This window comes from Scyliorhinus torazame, chromosome 3 (assembly GCF_047496885.1).
Source record: "Scyliorhinus torazame isolate Kashiwa2021f chromosome 3, sScyTor2.1, whole genome shotgun sequence".
Classification (NCBI taxonomy): domain Eukaryota; kingdom Metazoa; phylum Chordata; class Chondrichthyes; order Carcharhiniformes; family Scyliorhinidae; genus Scyliorhinus; species Scyliorhinus torazame.
In genome coordinates this window covers 59,668,257-59,683,444 of record NC_092709.1, presented here as the reverse complement: position 1 = coordinate 59,683,444, position 15,188 = coordinate 59,668,257, and the positions used below count along the sequence as shown (strand labels likewise).

Below are 15,188 nucleotides of genomic sequence, written 5' to 3'. Positions count from 1 at the left end.
CCAAACCCGGACTAAAGGCCCCCAAAGCAGTGGAGACCCCACATGAGGACCCAAAGACGCCGCGAGGTAGACCCGTCCTTGTAGAACGCCGGGACCCGCCTGGATCCCAAACATACCCCTGCCAGACGCGACCCCAAAAATGAAACCAGTGCTCCGGCCCCCGCCAGACGCAACCACCTACCTTCCATAAGGTCAGACTTCTCCCATCGGATCCTGGGACCAGGAGATGATGTGCTCTGTGAAAGCAAAACAGTTACAGATTGCCCTGTGTGGGGAGGGGTCTGGTGGAAAAAAATATCCGAATGCAGGAGAAAGCTCATAGTCTGAAGTTATTGAACTCGATGTTGAGTCCAAAAGGCTGTAAAGTTCCTAATTCATTCTCCATGTTGGCTAGTTTTTTTGCTTTTTATTCCAGATTTCCTGAGGATTCATGTTTCTCCCCAAACCCCTCAGCCTTTTTACCCTTCCTTGCCTTTGAAATGTCTACTCAAAATACATATCCTTTCCCAGACCCTACGCCACCCCTCCCAATTCTTATACAATTGCTTTTGCCTCTGTGAAATGCTTTGGGATAGTTAACGAAGCTATGTAAGTCTTTAGTATATACTTCTGGAATTGTATAAAAGAAAAATAAAGTGGGCAAAATATAAATGATACATGGGCACATTTTCTACTCTAGAAAGTGAATCACTTGGCTGGGATGTGGTTGTATGAGAGAAGGTGTGCTGTACATTGTCTGAATTTAAACTAGTACCTCCAGTGATCTGCATTTAGGCACTATCCAAAAATATGAAAAGCTGTGCAAAGTGTTACAGCAGGTATTGACCACAAAGTACATTTGCACTATCTTCCCTCTATGACTCAGAACAAAATAAGCATGTACGGTTCAGAATTCTAACCATCTGTGGTTGGACATTACCAACTGTATGGTAATGGTGAGTACCTGGGACTGAGCTGGCATTGTATGATGTGGAAGCAACACCAGTGCAGAGCGGCATCAAAGACCAACGGTATGGGGGGGGAGGGTTAGCCATTGAGTGGGCTTGCTGCTGGCAAATGTACTATAGGCTGGAGTGAATAGCAGTTAATGGTTTAGCAGTGTAGGATTTAATCCGGGGGTGCCTTGGCAAATGCACATTGCTAAAGCTTCCATGATGGCATGGACTAAATTCCAATAGGTATAATTGATCTGTGGGATAATTAAATATAAGTATCCCCTTCTTTACCAAGGAAAGTGTCTCTAAGCAGCTAGACGTGGTGTTTGAAGCCCCATACTGAGATGTGTAGTTTACCATTACCCTGCATTTGCAGTATTTTGTTTTTGTTGTTGAATGTTCAAGAATTATGGAAAGGATCAGGAAGTTGAATGCGGTGCAGTAATTTAACAGGTCAGAGGAATGACAGTGGGACTCTTGAGGAGGGTGGTGACGATGATTTTGAAAGAGAAAGGGACAATATTTGAGTGCAAAGCATTTATGGTGTCAGCTATTTTGGGGAGCAGAAAGAGAATTTGGGTGGTCAACAGTGGGAATAGGGACAAGGAAGCAGGAAGCGGGGGTTATGGGGAGAAGGCAGGAGAATGGGGATGAGAAAATATCAGCCATGATTGAATGGCGGAGCAGACCCGATATGCCGAGTGGCCTAATTCTGCTCCTATGTCTTATGGTCTAAGTGGGTCTTGTTTGCAAGGTGTGCCTGGGGGGGAATAAAGGGAAATGGGAAAGAAAGTGGAAAAAGATTTGGATTCAGGGCTAGGGGTGGGTTGAGGGTGTGTGTGTGTGTTAGGAGGAGGTGGAGAGTGATGGCGGAGGTTTGGTTTCACTAAATTGGCAATGAAAATCAGGAAGAAGCTCCATTGGCAGTGAATGGAGTGTTCAAACTTCGTGAAAGCCTATGACCTCCATGTTGTTGAAAGCGAGAGTGAATAAAGGGACAAGGAAAGAGGGGTTTGAGGAGGTGGTTGGTGTATCTTTGATCGCCTGTATAGAAAAGCTGGCATGTAAAATGGCAGCACCAAGTCGCAGTACAACATATGCAGGATCCTATAAGCTTCAGGAGAATGTTTGTATAATGGAGAGGAGTACTGTTCAACTGCTTTGTGTAGCACATCTGACATGTGATTGACTCAGTGCAGACATATTCTTGCTCAGCAAATCTACCAGTAATAATCTAATTGGGCCCAAACAATATACCAACAAGCTCACATAGCAGAATTGAACCGCCTGGTTTGTTTTAGCAACAACTGGCATTAGAACGTAGAACATTACAACGCAGTACAGGCCCTTCGGCCCTTGATGTTGCGCCAACCTGTGAAACCACTCTAAAGCCCATCTACACTATTCCCTTATCGTCGATATGTCTATTCAATGACCATTTGAATGCCCTTAGTGTTGGCGAGTCCACTACTGTTGCAGGCAGGGCATTCCACCCACTTACTACTCTGAGTAAAGAACCTACCTCTGACGTCTGTCTTATATCTATCTCCCCTCAATTTAAAGCTATGTCCCCTCGTGCTAGACATCACCATCCGAGGAAAAAGGCTCTCACTGTCCACCCTATCCAATCCTCTGATCATCTTGTATGCCTCAATTAAGTCACCTCTTAACCTTCTTCTCTCTAACGAAAACAGCCTCAAGTCCCTCAGCCTTTCCTCATAAGATCTTCCCTCTATACCAGGCAACGTTCTGGTAAATCTCCTCTGCACCCTTTCCAATGCTTAATATTGCTCCTTTGCCCAGAGATTAGCAGATTTTCTTGTATCTCTCCGACTACCCTGTTCCACCCTCCCAAGGGTAAGTATAACATCACCCCAGGGTGATGGGCGTGTGTCGGCACTGTCAGCGGGTCAATAAACAAAGCGGGAGAGTGACGATAACCTGCCGTGAGGTTGGCTCTGGTGCTCCTCAGTTTATGCCAAAGTTTGACTCCTGTCTTTCTCCTGACAGCGCACTATACCCATCACCTGCAACAGGGGCTCCTGATCTAGGACCACTGTTCCTCAGGGGGAGTGGGGTGGGTATGGCAGGCCTGCTGTGGATAATAACGTGACAGAGGCTGCACATGTTAGATGTTTAATGGTTAACATTTGAACCTTCCATTGTCCCTAGCTACAGATAGTGCCCCCCCAAAAAAACTCCAGTGCCCACTCTTGATCCTCAATCTTATTAATCTTCTGTGCTTTGCTGCTACGTCCAAGTGTGTCCCCAGAATGCACATCAGAGTGGGAGCAGCCTGCTTTTTTTCACACCCTCTGGCCTTTGATGCCCTTGGTGGACGTTCCCCAGAGGGCCTGGAGCTGGAGAATCCCGGTTGACTTACCGGAGTCACTGGCATCGCTGTGCCACCCTGTTCTGCCCATTGACCGTGAGACGCATCGGTGTCAGGAGGGTACTTCCGGTGAGGTGGAGACTGCCTTTGTCTCCTTAGTGGCAGGTCGGCCTCCAGTGCTCCCTCCTCCTGGACAGTGCCAATAGGGGTCTAGATGGGATGTGAGGGGCAACTGCCGTGAGCTCCAGAGACCTCTGCATTTTCCGGCTATGCCGGGACTGGCACCTCCCCTTTGTTTGCATCATGATGTTAACGCCCTCAGCGATACCTCTCAGTGACTGGGACATGCTCCAAGTGCCTCAGCAATGTCCACCTGCGACTGGGACATGATGTTGAGGCCTTCAGCCATGGTCCTCACAGACTGAGCCATGCCTTGGACACCACCACTCAAGGCGCTGATGTTGTGCTCCAGGCTTTCCACTGCGGTTACCACCCTAGCAGTGTCACGCACTGCTGGCACCACAAAGTGGAGATCCCAAGGTAAAATGGACGTTTGGTCCGTGAAAGGGAAGGATCATTTAGTCTGACATGGATAACTCACTTGAGGCATCTGGGTGAAGGGGCAGTGGATCCTCACCTCTGCGGCTCAGGCCAACCTTGCTGTCGGTGACTACTCTCTCTTTGCCAACCCCGCGATCTCCAGGGCCCTTTCCTCATAGAGGGTGAGGATTCTAATTTCTTGAACTCCGCTGCCCGTCTAGGCCCTTACACACTTTTATTATGGGATACCTTCTCCTACGGAGGCAGAGTGAGGGCATTTGTGAGCCACACACTTGATGCATCTGGGGGCTATGACTGTGGCTGGTGGTATGTGTGGCTACTGCACCTGGAGGAGTAGTGCTGATGGGTGCCAGGGTGTGCTGGGGCACAAGTACAATGATTGGATGTGATGAGGGTACGTGGTGAGAGCCGCTGACAAATTGGGGGGGGGGGGGGGCGGTCGGAGGTCAGGGGGTGGCAGGTGGAACTGTTGCCAGGGGGCTGGTGTTCACTTACTCTTGCAGCTCGGTGGAAGTCGTTGGTCATCATCTTGCACTGGACGGCAGTCCCTCTGGTCATGCTTCCCAAACTGATGGCCGCTGTTTCTGCCTTCTGGGCGGCCTTGGAGGCCATGCTGCTGGTCCTCCAATCCCCTCCAGCCGTCCAGGAGCCTGGCCAAGTCAGCTACCCTGAAGCATGGAGCAAGTCTGCATGGTGCCTTGCTTGTGTGCTGGAGTTCGGAGGGAGCGCTTATAAGCAGCTTCCCTTGTTAGCGGGCAGCTGCGGTTGCGAGTCTGGTGAATCAGCTGGCGGGACAGCCATTACCGGCTTGAAGCTCATGGGGGATCATTTTCGGCACTCAGTGCTGTTAAATATGGGCCACGGTCTCACCAGGTTGGCCATCAGCAAACACCCAGGAAGTTGTGCCTGATTTGACCCTCAGAACTTTTTCCATGAAATCGCGCTCATCGTTTTCTCTAAGTGTTTTTGTAATCTTTACGTATTTCAAATCTTTAAATGTTTACATTGTAATACTGACAGTTACAAAAAGCAAAAACTAAAAAGAGAAAATGCTCACAATTTGCAAACTTTAAAAATTTTGACCTCCCATGTTGCACAGAGAAGTCAACACCAAACATGACTTCAAGTGAAAAAAAATTAGAAGGTGGGTACTGTTATAGCTAGGCATGAAAATATAATTCAGTCCTCGTACATTTTCTCCATCACAGTATAAGAAGTTTACTTGAGCATGTTCCATGTACTGTGCACATTGATTCTTTCTCATTACAAATTTCTATGTAAAAATGTGACAGCAGGAAGTGGGCATAGATACGCTATAGAAAGTTTCATAAATGGAGAAATAGATAACAAACCACCTCCCAAAACAATCATTTTGCTTTTCTTACTGTTTCAGAAATTGCCAACAGACGAATGTTTCTTCCACGAAAGATTGGAGCCAAATAACTACAATACATATCGTTCAAAGAAATACGAAAGTTGGTATGTTGCTCTCAAAAGAACTGGACAGTACAAACCAGGACCAAAAACTGGACTTGGACAGAAAGCAATTCTGTTTCTGCCGATGTCTGCAAAGTGCTCATAGTCATCTGCTTCCAGCCTTTCCTGTTCTATTAAAAAAAAAAGGGATTTCATAAACCCAAATCTGCCATACTGTTTTATTGCTGCGAAAGGCAGCAGTGTACACCGTATTGTGTCGCCATGCTCTCAAGTTGATTTGGCGGTTTTACAAATTGCAGTAAATCAGCTGTGCAATATCACGCTATATGCGATGTGATTTTAATAAAATGTTATCACAACTTTATTTCTTTAAATCATAGAGTTAAGCACCAATTTAAAAGTGTCCTGTATATAATCCAATATAATGGTTTATGTGATATATCATTAATAGTTATTTTTTATTCAACTGTATAATACAATTATTTTGATTTTAGAGATGAAGTTGATGCTATGATATGGTATTTACTTATCAAGTGATTCAAAGGGTTACATACACTAAAGCCTCTGTCAAATTTTACATCTGATTCCCTGAAACCATTTGATCTGGAAGTAGGTACATGGATAGAATCAACATTGTAGATGTTTCAAGTTCCCTGCTGCCAGGTTAAAAATTTTCATTTTTTAAATACAAACTTCAATATTTCATTGGTTCTTTGTTTTATGTGGTATGTGCACAGTTCTAGATATTTAACCTGCAGGATGTATTGATAATTATCTAAAATATGTGGGGGAAATTTTCTTGTGCTTAGTTTAGGGATGCTGTTTTCCTTTGAGTTACTAGCAAACTTTTCATTTTGTCGTTCGCTTTGAGGACTGCAAAATGTACTGTGGCTTTTCTGAATTGTAGGTTAGAATTAATGGAAGAGACCAAACAAATGTTACAAGCAACGTAGATGACATAAGTTAATATTCATTATCATAGTCATGAATCCCTACAGTGCAGGAGGTCATTTAGCCAATCTAGTCTGCACTGACCCTCTGAAAGCGCACACTTCATAGGACAATTCCACTGCCCCATAACCCCACTCAACATTTAGCATGACCGAGCCACCTAACCTGCACATCCTTGGACTGTGGGAGGAAACCGGAGCATCCCCATACAGACGCTGGGAGAATGTGTGGAGTTCGCACCCAAGGTCGGAAGCGAACCTGGGTCCCGGCACTGTGAGGCAGCAGTGTTAACTAGTGTCACCATCAATGTTGGACCTGATTCCTTCATGGCTAAGATCTTGATCAATAAGTATAGATGTAACCATTAACATTACTAAAAATAGCGTGGCTTCATGAACCTTAGAGGATTATGTGCTTTCTGTTACAAAAACTAAACATACAACACTGTAACTGTGCTTTAATAAACATTTACAGTGAAGGGATTGTTTGGTTAATATAACTAATAAATGTTCTAGAATGTGACACTGTGACAAGTTCAAATGTCAACCACCACATAAAATGCAGCATTGATTGGAAATTAAAAACAGAGGCACCATCACCAGCTCAGTCTCAAAGGAACACCACCTATTCATGCATTTTAAGTCTGTCACTTTCTTTATCCCCAGATCTCTCCCCTTTATAATGAGACTGAGGTGAATCTGCTGAGGTGGTTATTTCTGTTTCTTCTCCCTATCTCTTTTTATTATCTGAAATCAGGCATTCTGCATAATTGTTCACAAAATTAATTTCATGTGGAAAACATAGTCTGAATAACATTATTGAAGGTGGTATAAATCGTAACTTGGTTTACATTTGCCAAAGGCACTATATTCAAAGCAGTAAAGATCCAAGCTAGACCTGACATGTCATTGGGCTGGATTCTCCATTTCAGCGGCTAAGTGCCGGCTGAAACAGAATTTGTGGGTGTTTTATGACGACAAAATCGGTGCCAAACCCTTTCCGATTCTAGGACTGGTGAGGGGCTAGCAGCGGCGCCGGGTGAAACTCTCAGCTCCCACGCCGAAAATGGCCGGATAATGACCAGGTCCCTGGCCGCACATGCGCATAGCGATGACCTGCAGCCCAATACAACATGGCCCCGGCCGTGTGTGGGACCGACCCACCATCCGCGACCCCACAGGACACCCCCTGGCCCGCCCCCACCAGTCCCCTCAAGCCCTCGTGGAAGCACGCCCCCCCCCCCCCCCCCCCCCCCCCAGCATGGATCCCGACCAAGTGTGGCAGCGCTGGAAACAGTCCGCAGCCGCCATGCCGGGTTCCTGACCGCTCAGACCACACGTCAACTGCGCGGTCGAGAACTTGGCCCATTGGGGGCAGAGCATCATGGTAGAGCCTGCCGATGACGTGGAAATGCCATTACAGTGGTGTGCGGCATGTGACACAATGCCATTTTGGAGGGGCGGAGACTCGCAAACCGGCGCCGGACCTGGTTTGGGCGTCGGAATGGATTCTCCGTCCAATCGGCGATTTATGATATCGTCATCTGGCAAAGGAGAATCCGGCCCATGGTCTTCCACTTCTGCCACAAATTCTATTCCCTTGTCATTGTTTGCATACCTCTCATTGGCCATTATCTTAGCATGAACCAGATTTTTTGTAACCTTACTATTTGTCCCATTTGCCTCTGAGCTGAGCTCCCAATAACATATCCTCTCTGTCACCAAGATTGCCTATTCCACCTCTATAATATTACCTGTTGCATTAATGCATCAAACTCATCTGCTGAAACCTTCATATGCTTATTCCTCCAGTTGCAGCCATTCCAGTATTATCCTGGTTGATCCTCCCTCTTATACCATTTAAAACCTATGCCAAGCAAAACCCTGCATCCTAACTCTCACCATGTCTCCATCAGCCATCGGCTTACTTTACATTGCCGCCCAATCCAGCCTGTGAGTTTAAATTATCTTCCTCATCTTCAAAACTCTCCCTAGCCTTGCCCTTCCCAATGCTGTAATGCCTGTCTGTCCACAACACTCCCAAGAGTTTTTCATTCCTGCCATTCTGGTCGTCTTTGCATTCTCTGTTTCCTTTGCCCCAAGCCTTCAGCTGACTAGACCCTCAACCCTGGAATCCCTCCCCTAAACCACTTGCCTTTCCTACCTATCTATTTTTTTTCCTTTAAAGATACATTTCGAAGCCTATCCCTCCTTATAGAAGGCTTGCTGTCAAATTTGATAATGCGTCAGTGTCTTGGCATATTTCACTCTTGTTAAAAACAGTCTGAAAACGCAATCATGCTTATTACGTACTTTTTCCGTACTGTTTTGTAAAGTCCTTAATTAAAGTGACAATGACCCACAATTTGAAGAACGAGGAGAAAGAACAACCAATTATAGCAGCCGTGAGGCATTTTGTATGTATCTTTAATTCAATATTGCAACTTTTGGACTATAAACTTGAGGGAAACTGTTGTCATTTTTTGGAATTGAAGTGATGTAGAGAAGCCTGGCCTTTTGAATAAAAATGTTGCAAAATCTTACTTCTTAACACTGAACAAAAATAGCATTTTACATCTCAACAATTATGTAATTTGTATAAATTGATTTGACAGACTAGAAACAATTGAATGACTGACGTTTTTAACATTTTTCATTCTTAACCTATTTGATTTGATTTGTTTTCAGCTTCTCATATTTCTCTGGTAATTCTTTGTGATAGAGTTTGTAGAAAAGGCCTGTATAAACTGCTGGAAACTCTCTCATATTTAAATCAATTTTGTCAAAGCCTTCCCTGCATCCATAGAACAACAGCTTGGCTATCCTGTTGGTTATAAGTGTTGTGTGTTCACTCCTGGCCAGCTCCTCCAGATCCATCCACTCGCACCGCAGGCATTCTTCTTGGCAAAAATTGATGTCAAACGAGACAGCTTTCAGACGACAAACAATGTACATGTCTGACTTCCCAAAGGCACCTGGATGGTTATGCTGTTGCCTGATGCTCACAAGTGATATAAATTTGGATTTTATTCCAGTCTCTTCAAATACTTCTCGGGCAGCAGTTTCTCCTAGAATCAACATCCAGATTTAATCTTAAACTCTTCTGGAAATAAAAATCTGAAGTGGCAAATGCAAATACCGACTTTTTGATATTTCATGCATCGATTGCAGAAGTGCAGCACTTAGTCACCTACAAATTTAGCATGGTTCAAGCTATTTTATGGCATCTTGTGTGTGCACTTTCCAATAGTGGGTTTGTCGCTCTGCTATCTGGAGGCTCATTCAATTTCATTGAATTCCTGTCAAAGCCTAATAAAGAGCATGTGACTGCATTTTCAGGAAATGTGATCTTGTTTAACAGCTTTGAGGCATGTGCCAACTTCCTGCATGGGTTGTGTATTTTGCCCCCTTGAGAAACTATTGGTTCAGTTTTAGTTGTCAATCACAACCATCACTGGACGTTATTGAAAAGAATGTAACCCCTCTATCATGGTACTGTAAAATAACTACAATATGGTAACTTTACAAATACATATTTGTGCAATTCTGAGTCGCTAAGCAAATCATTTGTGATTCACTTTTCTTGAATGGACAATGTTCTGGTCTAAAGGAACAGATTATTTCTACAGCATTATGCAATGAATTGTTCCTGTACACCATGTTTGCTTTGGTTACTACCTTCATTAATCCACTGTCTTGATGTTTTTCCTTTTAAATTGTTCCAGATAGGAATGGTTTAATTTTTGTGACAATTACCCATTGTTGATTTAATATATATTTGGGTTTTTTTTTGTTTGCTTATGTGGGCATTACCCATTAGGTTGCCTATAGCTGCCACTTGCTGAATCATACCATTCCATCTGCAGAAAATAGCAGGGAACTAAGTTTATTTTTTCAAACTAAATTAGTATAGTAAATGTATAATGGGGGTGGCAGATTACACAAAAATAAAGCACTTGCATCAAACCTGGTGATAGCTGAGATATATGGCCAATGGGCATTTTGTCGCTTATTCTATATAAAGTGTCACTTCCTGGCGCACTGTATGCCATTTTAACATTTTATTACAATACTGTAATTTAAAGGAAAACTAATATTGTCTAAATGCATGTTTTGGGAAATGGAAGTTTACTTTAAATAGAGCAGAAAAGGTTAAGCAGCTGTTTGACCTTAGTTACCGACAATAAAGGGGAAGGCAACTTTATTTTGGAATATAATTGATATATTAATTGCATATAATTAAGGCACCAAAAACTTTGTTTTAATGTGAAGTCAATCAAAATCAGTTGTTTGAAGATATACAAAGGCAAGTAAACAAGTAAATATTATTCAAAAAGGAGAGAATGGTATTTTTGTTTATTACATTTGATCATCCCTTCATGTTTCTTTTTTAAAAACACATTGGTTTTTAATTTTCAGCTGATTAGCAATAATCTCTGTTACTCTGTTCAATTTTTATGGTACATTTTAAAAGTGCATGGTACTTCCTGCCCTCTAAATAGTTACTTCACAGGAAACAGATTTGGTTCAGCCAACTCTTTAAGAAACAAAACCATTTTCGCAAATAATTGTCCAGAACTTCATTGTCTCAGCATGATAAAGTCCCAGCTGAACTCAAAAGACTTAGTAGATCCCCACAAGCAACAACATACTGGCCTCTGCTGAACAGTAACATTATAAATCCCTTGCCAATGTGAATATTTATTTTAACATAACAGACGTAAATCTGTAAAACAGGTTTAGCTTGATGATAATATAGCATACACACTGAGCTTTTATGCCCAAATTGTTTAAAAGCATTTCCAGGCATAAAAGAAACAGCACAGCTGGAATAATTAGGCTGTATGTGAACACATTTCAGAATTATCCATGCATTCTTCATGCAACAATATGCTGATAGAGGACTCCATTATATCTTCTGAATAAGTTCTGAAATTTCCAAATAGTTTTCATTTCAGTTTTCATTTCAATCAGTTCAATGTAAATTTATATTATGCTCAAGTCAAAAGTATTTTCAAACTGACAGTAGCTTTGTGCAAAGGGAAAAATGAAACTCATTACATTATGGCCAAGAGCAAACACCAGGAATGGAAAGATAAGTAAATGTAAACATATTCTATTGTTTGTATGTCATCCTATAATGAATGGTCAATTTTTATTTCAAATGTATGTATGGATACCCACTAATAATTCTTCTCATACTTGGTAAAATCAAACCATGAAACCATCTTATCAAAACTATTTAAAATTGATGCATTTAAAGTAGTGATCAACATTTTTCCACTGGAGTAGTTTGCCAACAGTGGGACTTGGACGCGTACCCTTTAGAGTGCCTCCAAGCATCAAATGATTTGTTTTAGCAAAATCTGCCTTCCTTCAATATATAGCACACATCTAACCAGTTTTGAGAAATACAGAGATAACAATATTTTTCTTTTTTGTTTAAATAATTTAGTTTTAGTAAATTAAGAATTAAGTTCTTTTTTTAAATTAACAATTCAAACACTGTTTTAAAACCATATATTTTTTACTGTGGAACGGTTAAATCTACAAAAGTTCAAATACTAAATCTACAAAAGTTCAAATACCAACATCCAAGTAAACTCCGAAGGAATCGAAAAAGATTCAATATGGATAAAAAAATATATTTGAGTATATTTTTTCTTCATGCTCTTACAAACATTTAAAGTACAGGAGGACAGTGGAGTTGTATTATTAGTTGTTGGCTTAACACATTCAAAGCTGCTTTATTTATATGTACTTACCAATATCTTCACCTAGATCGGAGAGGCCTCCTGGAAACTTCCAAGCATTTAGTGTCTTTGAAATAAATAAAAGTGCAAGTTACTAAAAGTAAATTGTTACAAATGTGATACAATATTACTCGCTATTATAAAGTAATTTTAAAAACAAAAGCAAAGCTTTTTGTTAATGCTTTCCATTGATTTAAATTTAAAGCAGCTACAATTGGGCCTTTGTGGCATCAAGTATGTGAAATGATGAAAGTGATTCATCCTACTGATTCTCTAGGAACAAATGGAAGGGATGTGTTGAGATTTAAAAACAAGGAAACCGGTTTCCTATATTCAAAAAAAAATTGAAAATGCTGCTAGTTCTTAAATGAATAGAGGAGTTGATTTTAAAAATTATCAAGCTGCTATGTTTAGAAAACTTGTACAGGCTGCAGCAAGGTTGCATTAATACTGATGCATTATTATATTATAATTTTCAGTAGTGGCCTTTTTGAACTGTGTTGATGTATTTGAATCCTGTTCGATGTACTCAAGGAGTGGAAGTTTGTATTATGTAGTACTGTCCAGTACTGCACTGGTTTAAAAGTTTGTCCTGTATTATCTGGTCTGTTTAAATAGATAAAATATTTTGTATTTCAATGTCTATCCAATGAAAACATTAAAACAAGATAACTGTTCAAGATAACTGTGGATTGTAAACATTTGTATAAAGTCTCCCTAATAAAAACAATAATAATTAAATGTTTACACACTTTTGCCATCAATCCAATCTTATGACCACCGCTATGAAATATGGAAATAATGCAATGTGATTTTAAATAATCTGTAACGATGGTTATGAAGTGGAAGGGGAGATAATTGGGATACATTTCGGACAACAGTGGTCTGGACCACACCTGCATTTAACCACGATCAAAATATTTTTCTGGCTTCAGAGCCATTCTGGGGAGCAGCTGGCTGTATCAGGAAGTGTTCATGTTAAACGGACATAAGCCAGGGGCAGAATTCCCCGAGCCTGCCCGGCGAAATCGCGATTGGCGCGGGGGTGGAGAATGGGCGTCGATGACTAAATCCAGCACGATGCCGCTGCCGCGATTTTCTGGTCCCCGGAGAATCGCACATGCGGTCTACGCGGTGCGGGTAGGGGGCCATTGACCGAGACCCCCACGACGATTCTCCAGGTGTAACTGGCCGAGTTCCCGACGGTGTGGTTCTCACATGGTCCCACCCATCGGGAACTCGGTGTGGCGGCTGCGGACTCAGTCCGTGGCCGCCCTGGTGGGGACACACACACACCGCCTCGGGGACTACCAGGCTATCGATCGGGGGCTACCGATTCGCAGGCGCGCAAGATCTCGGGGGGGCCTATCTTTTTGGTGTGGGTCCGCCATGCCGCACGGGGCGGCCGACAAGGTGCAGGGCCCCGTATTGGCAGCCGGAGCTGTGAGAACTACAAAAAGGTCTACAAAATTATGAGGGGCATAGACAGAGTGGATAGAGGCTTTTTCCCAGGGTAGAGGGGTCAATTACTAGGGGGCATAGGTTTAGAGGAGATGTAGGAGGCAAGTTTTTTTACACAGAGGGTAGTGGGTGCCTGGAACTCGCTGCCGGAGGAGGTGGTGGAAGCAGGGACGATAGTGACGTTTAAGGGGCATCTTGACAAATACATGAATAGGATGGAATAGAGGGATACGGACCCCGGAAATGTAGAAGATTTTAGTTTAGATGGGCAGCATGGTTGGCGCAGGCTTGGAGGGCGGAAGGGCCTGTTCCTGTGCTGTACTTTTCTTTGTTCTTTGCCAGCCCCCTCCAGGTAGGAGAATCACTCTGGACTTTTTTCAGGAAAGTCCAGAGTGATTCGCCCGCATTTTCACACTGGAGTGGGGACATAGCCCCATTATTGGAGATTCCCGCCCCAGAAGTAGGGAACATAGAACTTTACAGTGCAGTACAGGCCCTTCGGCCCTCGATGTTGCGCCGACCTGTGAAACCACTCTAAAGCCCATCTACACTATTCCCTTATCGTCCATATGTCTCCAATGACCATTTGAATGCCCTTAGTGTTGGCGAGTCCACTACTGTTGCAGGTAGGGCATTCCACGCCCTTACTACTCTCTGAGTAAAGAACCTACCTCTGACATCTGTCCTATATCTATCTCCCCTCAATTTAAAGTTATGTCCCGTCGTGCTAGACATCACAATCCGAGGAAAAAGGCTCTCACTGTCCACCCTATCTAATCCTCTGATCATCTTGTATGCCTCAATTAAGTCACCTCTTAACCTCCTTCTCCCTAACGAAAACAGCCTCAAATCCCTCCGTCTTCCCTCATAAGATCTTCCCTCCATACCAGGCAACATTCTGGTAAATCTCCTCTGCACCCTTTCAAATGCTTCCACATCCTTCCTATAATGCGGCGACCAGAATTGCACGCAATACTCCAAATGCGGCTGCACCAGAGTTTTGTACAGCTGCAACATGACCACATGGCTCCAAAACTCAATCCCTCTACCAATAAAAGCTAACACACCGTACGCCTTCTTAACAACCCTCTCAACCTGGGTGGCAACTTTCAGGGATCTATGCACATGGACACCGAGATCTCTCTGCTCATCCACACTACCAAGAATCTTACCATTAGCCCAATACTCTGTCTTCCTGTTATTCCTTCCAAAATGAATCACCTCACACTTTTCTGCATTAAACTCCATTTGCCACCTCTCAGCCCAGCGCTGCAGCTTATCTATGTCCCTCTGTAACTTGTAACATCCTTCCGCACTGTCCACAACTCCACCGACTTTAGTGTCATCTGCAAATTTACTCACCCATCCTTCTACGCCATCCTCCAGGTCATTTATAAAAATGACAAACAGCAGTGGCCCCAAAACAGATCCTTGTGTTACACCTCTAGTAACTGAACTCCAGTCTGAACAGTTCCCATCAACCACCACCCTTTGTCTTCTTCCAGCTAGCCAATTTCTGATCCAAACTGCTAAATCACCCTGAATCCCATGCCTCCGTATTTCCTGCAGTAGCTTACTGTGGGGAACCTTATCAAACGCTTTACTGAAATCCATATACACCACATCAACCGCTTTACCCTCATCCACCTGTTTGGTCACCTTCTCAAAGAACTCAATAAGGTTTGTGAGGCACGACCTACCCTTCACAAAACCGTGTTGACTATCTCTAATCAAATTATTCCTTTCCGGAATAATGTTT

The 15,188-nt window shown here is 43.0% G+C and overlaps 2 protein-coding genes across 4 annotated transcripts in view; one reads left to right on the top strand and one right to left on the bottom strand.

The window, feature by feature from the left end:
* Positions 1–12,713, top strand: part of fgf2 (fibroblast growth factor 2) — a 95,938-nt gene extending 83,225 nt beyond the window's left edge. The window contains exon 3 of the mRNA XM_072495701.1: positions 5,222–12,713. Coding sequence (XP_072351802.1) covers positions 5,222–5,410 — 189 coding nt within the window. The 3' untranslated portion in view covers positions 5,411–12,713. The remainder of the gene's footprint in view (positions 1–5,221) is intronic.
* nudt6 (nudix (nucleoside diphosphate linked moiety X)-type motif 6) overlaps positions 8,626–15,188 on the bottom strand; it is a 182,765-nt gene continuing 176,202 nt past the window's right edge. For all 3 annotated transcript variants that reach the window (XM_072495698.1, XM_072495699.1, XM_072495700.1), the window contains 2 exons: positions 11,981–12,035; positions 8,626–9,283 (listed from right to left, as the gene is read on the bottom strand). In XM_072495698.1, the coding sequence (XP_072351799.1) occupies positions 8,880–9,283; positions 11,981–12,035 (459 nt within the window). In that variant the 3' untranslated portion in view covers positions 8,626–8,879. The remainder of the gene's footprint in view (positions 9,284–11,980; positions 12,036–15,188) is intronic.